Source organism: Helianthus annuus, chromosome 2 (genome assembly GCF_002127325.2).
Source record: "Helianthus annuus cultivar XRQ/B chromosome 2, HanXRQr2.0-SUNRISE, whole genome shotgun sequence".
NCBI classification, from domain to species: Eukaryota; Viridiplantae; Streptophyta; class Magnoliopsida; order Asterales; family Asteraceae; genus Helianthus; species Helianthus annuus.
The window spans coordinates 29,141,427-29,158,876 of record NC_035434.2 but is presented as its reverse complement, the minus strand read 5'-3'; the positions used below and the strand labels follow the sequence as shown (position 1 = coordinate 29,158,876).

At 38.8% G+C, this 17,450-nt stretch overlaps 1 protein-coding gene across 1 annotated transcript; it reads left to right on the top strand.

The window, feature by feature from the left end:
• Positions 1–12,187: 12,187 nt before the first annotated feature.
• LOC110887709 lies at positions 12,188–12,826 on the top strand. Its single transcript, XM_022135282.1, has one exon. The coding sequence runs from the start codon at positions 12,188–12,190 to the stop codon at positions 12,824–12,826; it is 639 nt and encodes a 212-aa protein (XP_021990974.1).
• The last annotated feature ends 4,624 nt before the right edge of the window (positions 12,827–17,450 follow it).

Below are 17,450 nucleotides of genomic sequence, written 5' to 3'. Positions count from 1 at the left end.
CACAAGAGTGATACTTTCAAAAAGTTTCAAGAATGGAAAGTATTGGTGGAGAATCAAACTGAGAAGAAAGTGAAGAAACTCAGAACAGATAATGGGCTGGAGTTTTGTAATCTTGAGTTTGATAAATTTTGCAAAGAAAATGGTATAGCCAGACACTTAACCATTCCTGGTACTCCACAACAGAATGGTTTGGCTGAAAGAATGAACAGAACTTTATTAGAAAGAGTGAGGTGTATGTTGGCAACCTCAGGAATGCCAAAGAAGTTCTGGGGTGAAGCTGTATCCACTGCAGCTTATTTGATCAATAGATGTCCTTCATCAGCAATTCAGATGTAGACACCTATGGAGATGTGGTCAAGTACTAAACCTGAGTATGAAGATTCAAAAGTTTTTGGGTCTTTGGTGTATTCTCATGTGAGTGATGATAAGTTGGATCCTAGATCTCAAAAGTGTATAATGCTGGGATATACTGAAGGTGTAAAGGGATACAGGCTTTGGAGGTTGCAAAATCCAAAGGTGATAGTGAGCAGAAATGTTCAGTGCAGGGAGAATGTCCTGTACAAAGATGTTATGGAGTCAATAAACAGAAGTGTATCCAAGAAAGATGATCTTCAGTTTGAGGTGGAGCCAGTGTTAAACAGACCAAAGGTGAATGTTGAAAGGTCTGGTGCAACTCAGGGTGAAACAAGTCAAAGTGGAAATCCTAGTTCAAGTCAGGATGAGACAAGTCAAAGTGTACCAAATTTGGAGGATTATATTTTGGTGAGAGACATGTCAAAAAGGAGAGTTGTGAAACCACTGAGGTACAGAGATCAAGAAGATATTTCTGCAGTTGCTTTTGTAGCAGCAGAGAATGAAAGCATCTATGAACCGCTAACTTTTGAAGAAGCTGTTAATTCAGAAGATAATCAAAAGTGGTATAAAGCAATGGATGAAGAGATGGATTCTCTGTACAAGAATGGTACGTGGGAGTTGGTAAACAAGCCTAAAGACTAGAAGTTGGTGTCTTGCATGTGGATCTACAAAATTAAAGAAGGTGTCAAACTAGGAGAAGGTCCAAGATACAAAGCAAGACTGGTGACTAAGGGATTTACTCAAAAGGCAGGTGTTGATTACAATGAGATCTTTTCTCCTGTAGTCAAACATGTCTCAATTAGAGTTATCTTGTCCGTGGTTGCATCATTAGATCTGGAATTGGAACAAATGGATGTAAAAACTGCATTTTTGCATGGTAATTTGGAGGAGAAGATCTATATGGCACAACCAAAGGGGTATGAGGTCAAAGGCCAAGAAGATAAGGCATGTTTACTGAAGAGGTCCTTGTATGGACTGAAGCAGTCTCCCAGACAGTGGTACAAAAGATTTGATGAATACATTGTGGGCAGTGGTTTCAGCAGAAGTCCTTATGACAGCTGTGTGTATCATAGGGAGTATGACAGGGGTAAATTTGTCTATTTACTCTTATATGTTAATGATATGCTAATAGCTTGTGAAAGCAAAAGCCAAATAGAAGAAACCAAACAACTGTTGATGAGAGAGTTTGAAATCAAGGATTTGGGGAAAGCCAGGAAGATACTTGGTATGGAAATCCACAGAAACAGGGCAGAAAAGGTGTTAACACTGTCTCAATCTTCTTATATTGAGAAAGTGTTGAAGAATTATGGAATGGGAGAGTGTAAACCTGTTACAACTCCTCTTGCAGCTCATTTTAATTTGTCAAAGAAAGATTGTCCTCAAACAGATGAAGAGAAAGAATACATGAGCAAAGTTCCATATGCAAACACTGTTAGGAGTCTGATGTATCTCATGGTCTGCACAAGACCTGATATTGCATATGCTGTTAGTGTGGTGAGCAGGTATATGGCTAATCCTGGTAAAATCATTGGGCAGCAGTGAAATGGATTCTCAGGTATTTGGCTGGTACAAAGAAACTTGGTTTAAAGTTTGAAAATCATGCTAAGAAGGAGAACATGGTCAGTGGTTATGTTGATTCAGATTATGCAAAAGACAAAGATAATGGCAGATCAATAACTGGTTATGTGTTCTCAGTCATGGAGAATGTGGTGAGCTGGAAGTCTCAGTTGCAGCACGTTGTGGCACTATCCACAACTGAGGCTGAATTCATATCTTTAACTAAAGGGGTAAAATAGTCTTTATGGTTAAAGGGTATGGTTGCTGATTTGGGAATCAGGTTGGATGGTGTGGAGGTGAATTGTGATAATGAAGGTGCTGTTTAGTTGTCGAAGAACAGTGTTTTTCATGAGAGAACCAAACACATCAATGTGAAGATGTTTTGGATCAGAGATGTGGTAACTTCTAAAGACGTGGTGGTCAAGTGGGTTGGAACAGATGTTAACCCAGCTGATGTGATGACCAAGGCTTTGCCAGGAGCAAATTTTACATTTTGCTTTAACTCATTAAGTTTAGGTTAAACTGAATTGTTACTTAGGTGGAGATTGTTGAGAAAAGTAACATTTCAGTTATAACCACTGATGAGTTCTAATTAAATAAGCAAACCACTGTTTGAGGCTAAACAAGACAAACAACTGATGGAACTCTAAGCACTGCTTGTGATCAAACACTGATGGTGATTAACAGCTGAGAGTAACAACTGATGATGGTAAAACAACTGCTGTTTAAATAAGCAGTAGATAGCGAATCAGTAGTTTGAACTGTTGTTGAGGAGTAGATCAGTGATTGAGGTATTAGAGAGCAGTTGTTTAGATACAAGGTCTGATACTTACATTCTTGTAAGTTCAGGGGGTGTTTGTGGAAATTCTTACAACGGATAGTTGTAACTGAATTTTGGGCGTTTAGTATAAATAGGGGTTTGAAGTAGTGTGTAGATAATTTCATTACTTTCAATTTCTTTGTAATTATTTTCTTGTAATTCAATTTCTGATTCAATAAGATTCAATCGTTAATCGTTGATTCAATTCTCTGGGTCAATTTCTGGGTTGTTTTTCTAACAAAAACCATACAAGACTTTGAATAATCCACGACGGCAGTAAACATAACTCACATAACAGTTTTTTTTGGGAACGGCAAAAACTTCTATATATGCAAATATAGTAACTGGGTCAGCTAGTCACTGGAACCCAAAGGATTACAAAACAATGTCATGAATATTAAAATCATGCCATCTATCCCAGTTAACATTACAAAGTTTAGATCTAGTAGTAATCCAAAGGAATGTATTTTCCTTGATCGTTGCCGCCGTTGTGAAGTGGACATTTATGCTATTGAAAATCTTTTCATTAATTGCTTTCCAAATCTCCCACATGGTGACCATAAAAATCGCACGAACGATCTTCTTCCAATTCGACGACCCATTGTGCCCCGAGATGAACCCGAGAATTTGTTTCAGGGTAAGGTAAGGTTGCTAGAAGGGAATGGTGGTTTTATCCACTTGAAAATGGACCACCAAACCGATTTAGCAACGAAGCAATCCCATATAATGTGTTGAGCCGTTTCTTCCGTTAAACCACTTCGAATGCAGGAAGTGTTATCTAAAGAGATAGCGGATGAATCCAGTTATCGAACCATAAGTGCCAGTCATATGTTGGTAATGATTCGTGATATACCCAACAAATTACTTTAGATGAGGTTGGCCAATCGAAAAACAAATCCGTAGCTACAACATTGGATTAAACATATGTTGCTTTATCTTCATATATGACATATGATGGAATGATGGGTGCTTTTAAGTTCATTTTGCATAACCTTTTGTTCAACCAATCCACTTATTGAACAACATAACAAAACAATTCAACTTGAATGATTGAACTTAAAGAAAAGGTATATGCAATTATTTGATGAATTTCATTACAGTTTTCTTTTGAAAATTTATGACAATTATTTGGAGATATACATTTTTTTGAACATCAATTTCGAGACATACAAAACACCCTTTTCATTTCTGTTATTAAAACAATAATATATAAAATTAGTCTCTTCTTCTTCCACCCGCCGCCGGTCGCTCGACGGAGCAGGTAAGATCTGTTTTAGCGTGCGAGGTCGCGGGCTCCGACTTGACCTTTCTCTCTAACTCATTCCTTTTTCTCTCCCATTCGTTATCGGAGCTGGTTTTTGGGCTCGAGAGCATTATATTCTGTTTGTTCTTCACTCATTCTCGCCGGACCTTCTCCTCGATTGCTTAGTAGGTCTGATATTGGTCGCGACTATTTGAATATAGTTAAGCTAGACCGATTCGAATCCTATTAACCTTTCATAGGGTTGTGTCCTTGGCTTGGTGAGTTTCTAGTTGGTTTCCTATGGGGCAAGAAACTGTTTGGGGTGTTGAAGATGATTGTGGTGGTGGTCCTTGGGCAGAGATTCAGTACCAAAAAAATAGTAAGAGCCGAAGAAACGGCATGGAGATGACATTCATAGTGCAGAATTTGCCGGACCAAACGACAAAGATGGTCTTATGGCGTGCCTTTCAGCCATATGGCTACATATCTGATGCTTATGTGGCCCGTAAGAAGGATAAGAGGGGGAATAGCTTTGGATTTGTCCGCTACGTGAGAGTAGAAAACTTGAATGCAACATTAGCGGAGATGAACTCTGTGAAGATTTTTGAAGCCAAAGTATCGGTGGCCTTGGCTAAATATGATAAGAACCATAAAAAGTTTATTTACACATCTAAGTGTGTCGATGAAAAAACTTGGAGGCCAAAGGAAGCTTCGAATTCGAACCAACGGAATTCTGGTCCTGCTTTTTGGGGTGCGGAGGTTAGGGAGGGACAGTCCTTCGCAAGCTTGTTCCAGAATGGCACTCATGTTCCTAACCTGGGTGCTAAGACTATCTCTATTACCAACAAAGGATCTATCACACCCTGGCTTTGCGGAAGTGTGGGTTAATTTGGTGTGACTTCTTAATACCATAGCTTAATCATAACCAAGCTATATGAATGTAAAACCATGCAGAATCATCCATTAAAGTCTTAAAAACAAAAGTAACATAACATTGTCTTAAGGCGTTGACACATGCAACGGAAATTACAACCTAACAACATAAAACATTGTTTGAAAGACACAACCACAAACTTAAAATAAACGCCATTTAAGACTTGCGACTCGTCCAGGTAAAAGTCGCAATCCCTAAACGTGGATGATCTCATACTCTAACGCAGCATAGCATACCGTGCCAGAATCCTTAGTTCCCTGAAATACATGTAAGTTGGAAAAATCAACAAAAATGTTGAGCGAGTTCATGTGTAGTGAGTAAGTAAAACCTTTATATGTATAAAAACCCTGGTATGTAGCAAATAAGGAAATAAAGAGATCACTAATGGTTTGCAAGGCCATTGATATGTGTAATGTGCAGTAGGAAGACTCAAACCTAGCAGATTTTGCGTTGGGCACAAAGTCACCCCGAGGTCCGTTCTGCTGGGCCTGGGGCTGGGCTCGCTACACCCAGATAGATCTACCGCTACTGTCCCTCGGTCCTACTCTGAGGATTAATGGCCTTCAGTTCACACCTACCCACTCACATGATCTAAGTAGTCACCCTCCTTACGCTAATCATACCATGTAAAAAGTACTCGTAAACATAGTAACATGTATTTCACCCCCGCAGTTTAGAAAACTGAAAACAGTTAAGAGAAAGGGGGACATGAACTCACCGAAGTGCGTCTCTAAAAAGTATCTCCCAGACGATCTGCTGTGTGACGACCTACACGTACTAACTTCTATTAGATGGACGACCGTGCTTTAGTTTAAGGTTTAATGTCTCTGGGAAATAGTTAGGCAACTATTTCGTGTTTACACTTCGTAGTTATTTGGTAAATATATTCCTTCCCAAGGATGGGGGTTTTAATACATGTGCGTTCGTATAACCTCGAAATATATTATTAAGTCACACTTAAAATATGTTTTAAACCTTATCTCCAAAATATAAATATTTTTCCCAAAAATATTATATTTTATTCCATATAATTTTCCCAAAATAATTTCCTTGTCAAAATACACACTTATGAGTATTTTCTGAAAATGCGTAAGTTATGGATAAAGATCGGCTGGTAATAATAATACCGTTGTAACTTAATATTTAATGCGAAGGCGTTAGAATTATTTTGGAGTCGTTAACATTCGGTAATATCATTTTTACCCTAAAAATAATATTTACGTAGTTCACAAAATAATCATAAAAATCTCACAAGTGTTGTTATGGAAAATATATACTAAATATATATTTATCAAGTTTTATTTTCTGAAAAATCCCACCCCCGACACTTGGAAGTTTCGTAATAAAAACATGGCGAAATTTATTTGGGTAAAATAAGTTAAAAATATATTCATAACACTTGTGATTAAAAAATATTTACAAGTGTTAGATTTTTGGAAAAATTTCGCCAGAGTTTCCTCTGTAACCGGAGGTGGCCACGCTTTCTAGCGTATCATTTTCTTTTAAAATTTCAATTCAACAATGTTCCCAACATTAGCCAACAATATTTCAATCATCAAACTAGTCAAAATAGATATAAATCGCAAAACACATGAACTTGTGGTTTATCTAAAATATGTAGTAATTTTCCCCATATTTTTAGTAGATCTTTTTATAAATAAACTCGGTTTCTTGAGAATCTCGTTTTTAAAGAAAATACATTTCCACATCTTCTTGTAAAAAATTACAAGAATAATTCTTTGTCAAAACTTCTTGTTACACAAGTGTCTACACACTCGTGTGTTCACAAAATCACCTTTGTTTAGGAAAGATCCGACTCTAAAAACATGATTTCATTTGACACTTGGTTCTTCGAAAATACCACTTGTAGATCCTTAGATCTACTTGTTTAGAATTCCATTTCATAAGGAAAATTGTTTTTACACAAGTTCATGTTACCATGTAGTAGTGTTCTTCATCTAACCACTTTCACACTTTAACATACTCTAGGTCATGTTACATGAACAAGACTTAGCCGGGTTAGATGACGATCCGAGCTACTACTAGCATAAAACAACACTAAATAATCATAATAAAACAAGTCTCACAAGTTTTACACAATTTCATTGCTTTTATCAAACAAGTTCATCCTTTTAGTAGACTTTTAGTAGGTGATTTAGTATGTTCATGATTTTCAACCGACAACGTTCATATTAACCACTTTAGAATAGTTCAAGAAGGTGTTTAGAGCCACTTACTACTAGCTCGAGGCTAGGGAAGAAACTAGTCGAAAAACGAGTGGTTAAAAGCGCCGTAGAGAGGTCCTTGATAATCCGAGTGCACCGAGCTTCCTTATACGTGATCCTTCTCACTTGTAGATGTGTAGAATGCCTTGAATGAGATCGAAAGGTGGGTGTGTGTGTGCCTTGGCTCTCGGCCGAGATATCTAGGGAGAGAGGGAGGAGTTTGACTTTTTTTCTTGTTGGTGGTTAAGTGATTAGTAAACCATGAGTTATATTTATAAACCATTAAGCAAGTTTATCCAATGATAAATAGTGTCCTATAGATTACTAGCACATGGATTACAATAATCAAGTTTTGTAAGTGTTTGTCCCCTATGGGGGACCGAACTCGGTTACATGGGGGGGGGGGGGGTTGGTTCCTTTCTAACTAGATGGTTAAGGTATGGTTATGTTAATTAGGAGGTTAAACCAATTAGTAGTGTGTTATGCACAATGGTGGGTGTTAGGGTACTCAGGGACCCTAACTGGCTCAGAAAAAGAAAAACAATGTTACTGACAATATTTTTGTGTTCCGGGTAAAGTCCGATTGTTCGGTTGGATAGTGATCCGTTAAAGTGCTTAACAAAGCTTTAAAGTGTCGTTATTATTATTTTTAGTGACACAAAGAATTCCCGACACTTTGGAAAGTGTCTAGTATTATTTTCCCATGTTTTTGCACTTTACTAGTTTGCTAAAAAGCTGAATTTTTATTTTAAAGTGCAGAATTTGTGTTTAAATCATATTTTTGGCACATCCGGTCACTATAACTATCACCTAGTGACGCAGTTCCACAACCCTCATTTCCCTACACTCTCTACTAGTGTAGTAAACTATCTCTGGCACATACAGGCCTTAGAGGCAGTGTCTGCCTGGTGCTGGTTATATCAGCACGTTTAATGGGTTATCCGTTCATTGGGCTACTGTGCTTTTATGCATCAAGGTTGTCACTAAAGTTCTGTATGTAAATAATAGAGTGACAGTTAGTAAAGTGTGATGCAAGTAAGTGCATGTATCAGTATTCGAGTAGCAGTTTATCCACAATTGTAAGCAAGCACAGTAATTAAACAGTAATTAAATAGTAATTAATTCGTACGGATACCTGATTTGGTGAGGGTTGTCACAGGATCCAAGTATCCTTTGAATTGCATGGGTAAGTCTATTCATGGTATTGTTAAAGACCTTAGTTCTCTCAACAAATTGAACCATCTCCTGAGTAACGATGGTTGGATGATTATGGGTTATCCTACATCGGGGGACTCAGCGTCTTGCTCACCCTTGGTAATCCTGGTATAGTGGAGGAAGTCATGGCAAACCACTCGGATTGTTTGGCTAATGTTTTAAGCCATTTTCATGTGTGGAAAGGTGAAGATCTTCCGTTGGATCGTATAGTATCTTTACGCATTACGGGGATTCCTGTCCAACTCAGAGATAGTTCTTTATTCGACCAAGTCGGTGGTCTCTTTGGGCGAGTTGTTGAAGAGTCATCCTTTTCCTGGCTCGAATCCCAAAATTCTGATTGTTCGGTCCTGGTGCTGGTTCCTCCTGGGAAACGTATCGAGGAATCTGTGGTCATAAATTGGCAGCAAAGGAGGTTCGTGATCTGGGTTTCTGAGGATGCCATTGTTTGGAAACCTGTCCTTGACGGGGATTTTCAGTCGGTTGACGAGGGGGATAATCCGGATGATACATCAGATGAAGGCTCTAGCGACGGTGAAGACGATTGTGAGGATCAAATGTTCGATGAGTTTGAGGAAGGTGAAATTAGGCAACCGGATAATAATCAACCTATATCGGATCGGAATATAGAATCTCCGGCGAAGAATACTCCAGAGTCGGGTTCAGCTAATGCTATGGAATTCGAAAGGGTGGAAAATGAAATGTTGGACACTGAGGGTCAGGTCGTTCGGGTCTCTGTACGTGAATCCCAGGATTTGCATGGGGAAGACTACACACATGGGAAAATTAATTATGATGTGGGGCCGGACGAATTAATGGCTAAAAAGACTGTTGGTGAGCCGCAATTATTGGAGGAGAGAGAGAACTCTCTTGTGGACCAAATTCTTCAGGATGGCCTAACCCCACTAATTGGGCTTGGTGAGAGGCCTAGAGCTTTCCATAGTCCGCCTTCGGCTGATTCTATGCAGGGCCCACCTTTTAGAAATTTTAGAGAAAATCTGGACTCCGATGGGACTACAATTGACCTTAATTCACCTGCAGTCAATATTGGGGTTATCAGCGGTGCTTCTGGAGGTTTCGAATCTCATCGTTTGGCGGTGCCGAATCAAGAACAAGTAGATGATGCTCCTCTCCAATCTTCGATCGAGCAACAAAGGTTCGGTGAATCGACGATACCGGATCCCGGCGTCCTTGATCCAGGCATTGATGAGGAAGTCCACAGTACGGCATTAGTTGGCTCAAAAGTGGGGATTGATCTGAGTGGGTTTGAAGAAGCGACTAAGGTTCTCATCCAAGGTGAAGGCGTTTCTTCTCGTTTACAATGAATTTTCTTTCTGTAAATCTTAGGGGGGTTTGGGATTCCCGAAAGGTCGATTGGGTCAGGGGCATTAAAACTACATACAGGGTCTATTTTTTTGCTATTCAAGAAAGTAAATTGGGGGTGTCAGTGAATTTTGCTTTCAATGCTTTTTGGGGTCGATCAACGTATAGCATGGAAGTTGTCGAAGCTCAGGGTCGTTCCGGGGGGTTGGCGTATCTGTGGAATCCTGCTATGTTCTCGTGTGATAGTGTGATAAAAGATCGGTACTTTTTAGTGTTGTCTGGCACTTTGGTGCATTCAGGTCATAGGATTAATTTGGTGAATGTTTATGCTTCGAACGATGCATCGATTTGAAGGAATATTTGGTCTAACCTGATTGGTATTAAAAACGCTATACAAGGGTTGTGGGTATTCATGGGGGACTTCAATGAGGTCAGAGACGCTTCAGAACGCCTTAATTCGGAATTATCTTCAGCTAATGCAGAGGCGTTTAATCATTTTATCCTATCCGCAGGTCTTAGTGAGTATCAAATAGGTGGCAGAAGGTTTACATATATCTCCGATAACGGGGTCAAATTAAGTAAGTTAGATCGGTTCTTTGTTTGTTTAGGTTTCTTGGAGAAATGGCCGATGGCATCAGTTTTGGCTCTTAGTCGAAAGGCATCGGATCATAGGCCAATATTACTCTCTACCATAGCATCAGATTTCGGTCACATCCCATTCAGATGCTTTAACTCTTGGCTAGAGATCCCCGGTTTCTTGGATATGGTCAAACAATGTTGTATGTCCTTTGTTTTTAACGGGCCAGCCAACATGGCCTTGGCTGTTAAACTGCGTTGGCTAAAGAATAACTTCAAGGCTTGGTTGAAAAGAGAAAAGGAACAATCCAATGGGGTTTACGAGGCAAAAAAGAACCGTGTACGTTTCCTAGAAAATCTAGCCGAGGAGAGGGAATTACTTGTTAGCGAGCCGAATGAAAGGAGTAAATGTATTAATTCTGTTATGGAGGTGGACCGAAGGAAACAGTTGGATGCTCGTCAGAAATCCCGAGCTAGGTGGGCTCTTGAAGGTGATGAGAATTCGGCATTTTACCATAATGTGATTAATTCTAATATTAGTAATAATCTTATTAATGGAAGGTCATTGGGAAGTTAATATCGGAGGAACAATCAGCCTTCTTGGCGGGTAGAAACATCACGGATGGACCTCTCATTTTAAATGAAGTTATTGGATGGTTGAAGAAGTCTAGAAAGTCGGGTATGATTTTTAAAGTGGACATTAATAAGGCCTATGACTCCCTAAACTGGAAGTTTCTGGATTCGATTATGGAGCATATGAACTTCCCGGTTCGATGGAGGAATTGGAAATTGGCGACCCTTGTATCGGCTAAATCTTCGGTGTTGGTAAATGGATCTCCGACTAGGGAGTTTGAGTGTACACGTGGGCTGCGACAAGGAGACCCCCTTTCCCCCTTTTTGTTTGTGATTGCCATGGAAGCCTTATCTAGTATTATGAAGAACACCACTTCAGAAGGCATTTTTAAACGCTTCATCTCATCTATGCCGATGATGTGGTTTTTGTCGGGGAATGGAATTGTGAAAATATTCTCAATATTCGCAGAATTTTGAGATGTTTTTACCTTGCTTCTGGGCTAAAGGTAAACCTCTCCAAATGTACTTTGTTTGGTGTAGGAGTGAATGATGAGGTCGTGCAACAATGGGCGGATCTTCTGAGTTGTAGTAAAGGATCTTTTCCATTTAAACATTTGGGTTTGGTGGTTCGAGCAAATATGAACCTCATATGTAATTGGAAGCCGGTAATAGAAGTTTTCAAGTCCCGATTGTTACTATGGAAGGCGAAACATTTATCATACGGTGGAAGAATTACCTTACTTAAGTCGGTTTTACACACTTTACTGACGTATTTTTTCTCGTTGTACAAAGCACCTGCAAAAGTCTTGTATATTTTGGAAAGACTTAGGAGAGTTTTCTTTTGGGGCGGGTCGGATGGAAATTCTAACATGAGTTGGATGGCATGGGAAAATGTTACAGCCCCAATTGAATATGGTGGGTTGGGTTTTGGCTCACTCCGTGACGCCAATTTGGCTATGTTATCGAAATGGTGGTGGAGATTCAAGACGGATAAAAACGGATTATGGAGAAGGGTCGTTTGGGCTATACATCATAACACTCGATCTTGGGCGTCAATACCAGCGAAGATTTCGATTGTAGGACCTTGGAAGCAAATAGTTGGGATTCAAAAGCTTTTAAATCGTATAGGCGTCGATATCCATGATTCAATAAGGTGTAATGTGGGTGGCGGCTCAACTGCAGCATTCTGGCTGGACTTTTAGGATGGAAATCAGCCCCTTTACATCTCTTTTCCACTGTTGTTTACAATCGAACAAGAAAAATTCTGTTGCGTTTCGGATCGGCTATCTTAGGGCGTTAATGGGCTGAACTTTAATTGGGCTTGGAGCAGGCCTGATTTGAGTTCGGAGGAAGTATTGGAGATTCACAATATGTCGGCACTTCTAAGTGGCGTTAATTATAGGGCGGGTCCGGATCGGTGGTTATGGAGTTTAAATCCGACAGGTGAATTCTCGGTGGTAAGCATCAAAGACGTTGCAGCAATATATGGTAGATCGGCTCCTGCATATTCATTTTTTTGGAATAATTTTGTTCCAAAAAAGGTTGGGATAGTCTCTTGGCGGGTGATTATGGAGAGACTCCCTACTCGGGCAGCCTTGGTAGCTAGGAACATCGATATTGGGGATCCGAGTTGTCCTTTCTGCGGTGAGTATGATGAAACATGCGATCACATCTTTGCGGCTTGCCATTTTGCTCAAGTTGTTTGGCTAGTAATTGCACAATGGTGCAAAATTCCTCCAATAATTGCCTTCGGTCTCAAAGATCTCCTGGATGCACATGTTGCTGTGGTAGGTTCCAAAAAGAAAAAGAAAGTATTTAGTGCTATTTTCCAGGTCGTTATTTGGAGCATTTGGAAGATGAGGAATGAGGTAATCTTTGGAAACGAATATCCAAATATCTCTAAGGTGGTGGACGAATCAAAATCGATGAGCTTTCTTTGGATAAAGTATCAGTTGAAATCACTTGACTGGACATGGAACGAGTGGAGAAATTTTAGGATTGCAATGTAATATTTGGTTTTGACTGTTTGGCGGTTTATTGTGGTGAAACTAAGATGTATATTTGGTGTCTAGCAACTTGCTAGTTGATTAAATAAAACTTTGTTGGCCGTTCAAAACAAAAACAATAATATATAAAAAAAAATTGAACTTAGAGAAATTTAAATACCACTTTTGTAACATGTCAAAAAAACTTTTAGTTAATAATTACTTGAGTAAATTGTCATTTTAGTAAGTTTGTCTTAAATTGTCATTTTAGTCCAAATAGTTTTTTTTCTTCTCTAGGTACTTGACTTTTCTTATTTGTTGCCATTTTGATCCAAACCACTAATTACATCTAAAAGTGTCAGTTAACTCAGGGGCTATATTAGTCAATTTATTTATTTTTTTTCTATTTTATTTTATTTTATTTACTTTAAATACTTTAAAATAAAAAGAAATCAGCTTTTTCATAAAAGCTACAACCAACCCCGCCCACAACCCCGCATCTCTCTCTCTTCCTCTCCCCCTCTCTCTAGAACACCACCATCACCGTCACAACCACCATCACCACCTCGCCGGTAACAACCAGCCCCACTGCAATATTGTTTTCTCCAATTTCAGACACCGACAGTTGCCCCTAACATATAGCAACCAACTTGAATCATCATCCTCTTCTTTACATTCATAACTTGCAACCTTTAATTTTTGTTCAAAACTTTAAACTTGCAACTTAGAAATCCTATTTCCATTCAAAGCTTTCAACATGCAATTTTAGTTACATATTTATTTGATGAATTATTTAATGGATTAGGTCAAAAGATAGATTTTTAAGGGGTTTTGGTGACTTGTAAGAAATTGCGGTGTTTTGGTGATTTATTAGATAAGATGTTGGGGATTAAGAGATGGAGAGAGAGGGGGGATTGTTGGTGGTGGTGGGTGTTGGATCTGGCCGGAAACGCATAGGTGGTGGTGGAAGGTTGTGATGATGGTGGGGTGAGTGGTGGCAGTGGTGGACGGTTATGATGGTGGTGGGGTGGGTGGTGGTAGTGGTGGAAAGTTATGATGGTAGTGGGGTGGGTGGTGGAAGGCTGTGATGGTGGTGGCTGGTGGTGGAAGGTCGTGATCGTGGTGGTTGTGGGTGGAAGATACATATTGAGAGAGAGAGAGAGAGAGAGAGGGGATATTGTGAGAATCTGATTGTGTGTATATATGATTATATATATTTATATTTTTTATGTTTTTTAGTTAAAGGGTATTTTTTAATAAAATATAGAAAAACTAAATAAATATGTAAAGTGACAAAAGTGCCCTAAGAAGTTAACTGAGACTTTTAGATGGAGTTAGTGGTTTGGATAAAAAAGGCAACAAATGAGAAAAGTCAAGGACTCAGAGGAGAAAAAAAACTATTTGGACTAAAATGGCAATTTGGGACAAACCTCAGGGACTAAAATGGCAATTTACTCTAATTACTTTTTACAAGCTAAATAATTTACTCTCGTACATTTTTAGACCATCCTGATCCTCTGCGAGGCGTAGAGAAGGGGGTTTGAAGGCGTGGAGAAGGGGGAGGCTTGGGGTTTTCGAGGGTCGTGGGGGAGGAGAGGTGAGTGAGGCGGAGGTTGTTGATTGATTTGTTGTTTTTCTAACCGGCAAACTATATTTAAAAAAATTAAATTCAAAACATTTTTCACTTATCTCTTGTCTTCTATCCCACTCCAAACTTTATAAAATTTATTCTACTTTTATAAAGAAAATGCATACACACAACCGTTCGTTTGATCCAAACAACCCATATGGCCGACCCGAAACCTCGAATTCTAGTCTACCTCAAAACCGTAATCTACAAATTCTGGGTAATTCATCAGACCTAGTTGCATACGCACATATTTTAACCGACATGTTTTATTCATGATTTCCTTTTGACAAACATTATATTCCCGTCTCGATTTCCACTACCAAACATCCTTGCCAACAACCCGTTCCTATATCCCCAACGGACTCTACACCTGACTTCATGTCGGAAACCTAACCGCAAGATATTAGTGAACCATCCACTCGAAAGGTAAAAAAGAAAAGCCACAAAAAGAAAACCGAGCAGGAGAAGGCCCTAAAGCGGTGACCGAGTTGTTGTAAAATGGACAGCTGAGGAAGAAGTAGTTTTAACCAGAGCTTGGATACACGTATCGGAGGACCTGTTGATAGGTACTTTTATTTTTTTAAGAAAACATTTTTTTGTTGTTTTTTTGTTTTAGTGTTTTATATATATTTCTAATATGTCGTTTTTATAGATAGCTCCGAATCAACACGAAAACCAAATTTGGGATCAAATGAGTACTCATTATCACGAAACGTTGAAAGGAGAGTTCTACCGGAAGAATCATAGTTTCTCATCAAAGTGGAGTGAAATAAATACAAATGTCACGACCTTTAATGGTTACTACCCAACATCAAGAATAAGCAAAAAACTGGTGAAACTGAAGCCGAGTTCTGACGAGATTGTTTAGTGCTTATCACGAAAAAAAGAAACACCCGTTCAAATTTATTGTTAGGAAGTGGCGAGGTACCTTAGCATGGTTGTAAAAATCCAGACTAGTCTCCGATTAGTCGCCGATTAATCACTAATTGGAGGTTCACTGATTAATGGGCGATTAATCACTAGGCGGTCAATGGCGGTCCTATTCTGGCCAAATTTTGGCTAGACGTTTGCCAAATTTCGACTAAACCTTATAAATTCCTTCCAATCACTTAAAACAATGGGTCAATAAGGGGTTAAAACATGTCTACTTTTGAAACGACGACTTTCTTGAAGTAGGCTACTATACTCTCCAAATTGGAGAGCTCTGTTGTCCCATTCCAACCAGTCAATGTTGTCTTAACCGGGCTACATTTTTTCTTAGTTTTCCACCAAAAACTAATACCTATTCTCTCCATTGAAAACAACCAGGAGATGACACATCACCTACATACACGCTAAAATGCTCTTATTGAGCATGTTATAATTAGCAATTGAGGAAGAAGTTCAAATACGTAGTCTCTTATAAATAGAAAATCGTAGGAACAGTATCAAATGGACTCTGATTGCACTCATTCTATTAGCAATGGAACCGTCTCTTCGAACTATACGATATTAGATTTTAGGTTTTCGGTTTTCGGTTTTGGATTTTGGATTTTTGGCTTGTAAATTTTAGAATTTTTGTTTAGATCATTATGTCTTTTTATTTGGTATTGTTTTTTATTATTATTGTGTCTTTTTTTGCAATTCATTGTGTTTTTTTTTCACCGACATTGTGTTATGTTTCTAGACATTGTAAAATATTTTATGATCAATTGTATCTTTGTACTCTTCCTAGATTTAAAAGACATTGTAATACAATTTTACGCAGCAAGTGATTATCAATATAGAACATACTAAAGTAACATGTTTCCTTATCATCAACTATGTAATCTAATAATATATTGTTGATAAAGAGTTGATCCTACAAATAGTAAAAGAAAAAGAAATTGTTTAAAGTAACAAAAATATACCCTTACCTAATTTGAAAAACAAAATTATTATTATTGTTATTATTAATTAATTATTAATATTGTCACACCCCAACCGATGGCGGAATCATCGGGGCGCGACACTAAGCGAACCAGATTGCTCAAGAGAATCCATAACAACTATTAAATGACAATATTTAAAAGGTTTATTGTCCCATACCAATAAACAAATATTTCATAAACAGTCATCACGGAGTTCAAATCTCTTAAACAAAACCAATCCGACAACCTAGATTTTTATTCACGGGTTTCTAGACTTCCTAATCCATTGCAGCAAACAGACCATCAACCTGTCATATACGTTAAAATAAAAGTCAATACATAAAGTAAAGGTGAGTACACAAGTTTGTATAGATATAGTAAAAAAGCGTTTACGCATAACCTGCATGTAACACGTAACGGGCGATGAATGTAACTACCAACAATGATACAACCTAACAACATGAGTGTGATGTAGAGTATGCGTGACACATGTTCAACGAAGTAAACACGTGAAGTAAAGTAATGTGATCCTTAGCAACCCTTGTCACAACAGGTGCTGAGTCCAAACTATAGTACTATCGTTGCTAAAGGCGGTCTGGTATAACACTATGTAAGCATAGTAACAAGCATTCAACAAATCACGTATAGCATGCGGGATCAGTTAGTGTTTATAAAGTGTTTGCGTTGTGTGTTGTGTTTTGATAGAGAACGTATGTAACACCCAAAAGTGCGTTAAACGAAAATGGGTTCGAGTATACTCACAGAGCGTGTACTAATCAAGAAACACGATCCTCAATGGATTGAAGGGAGCGCCGGATCAGCCTGCGCACGGGAACAGAAGCGTAATTCCTCCAAAGTGCAGAAACGGTCGAAAATTGGAGTGTCGGTGGGAAACAGAAGCTTCGTACGAAGCTGGTGCCATCGTACAAAGGTGGGTCTTCACACACATGGGACTTCCGTTATCCAAAATCGAGTGTCTTCGCGTCTATCTTCGGAAAATCGAGTGTTCATCCCTCCAACCTTAAGCTACTGATTAAACTTAAAAACAGAGAGGTCATCACGAGGGGGAATCAGGTTGTTAGGTGTAAACCAGTGCCTTCGTACGAAGGCAGCGCCTTCGTACGAGGCC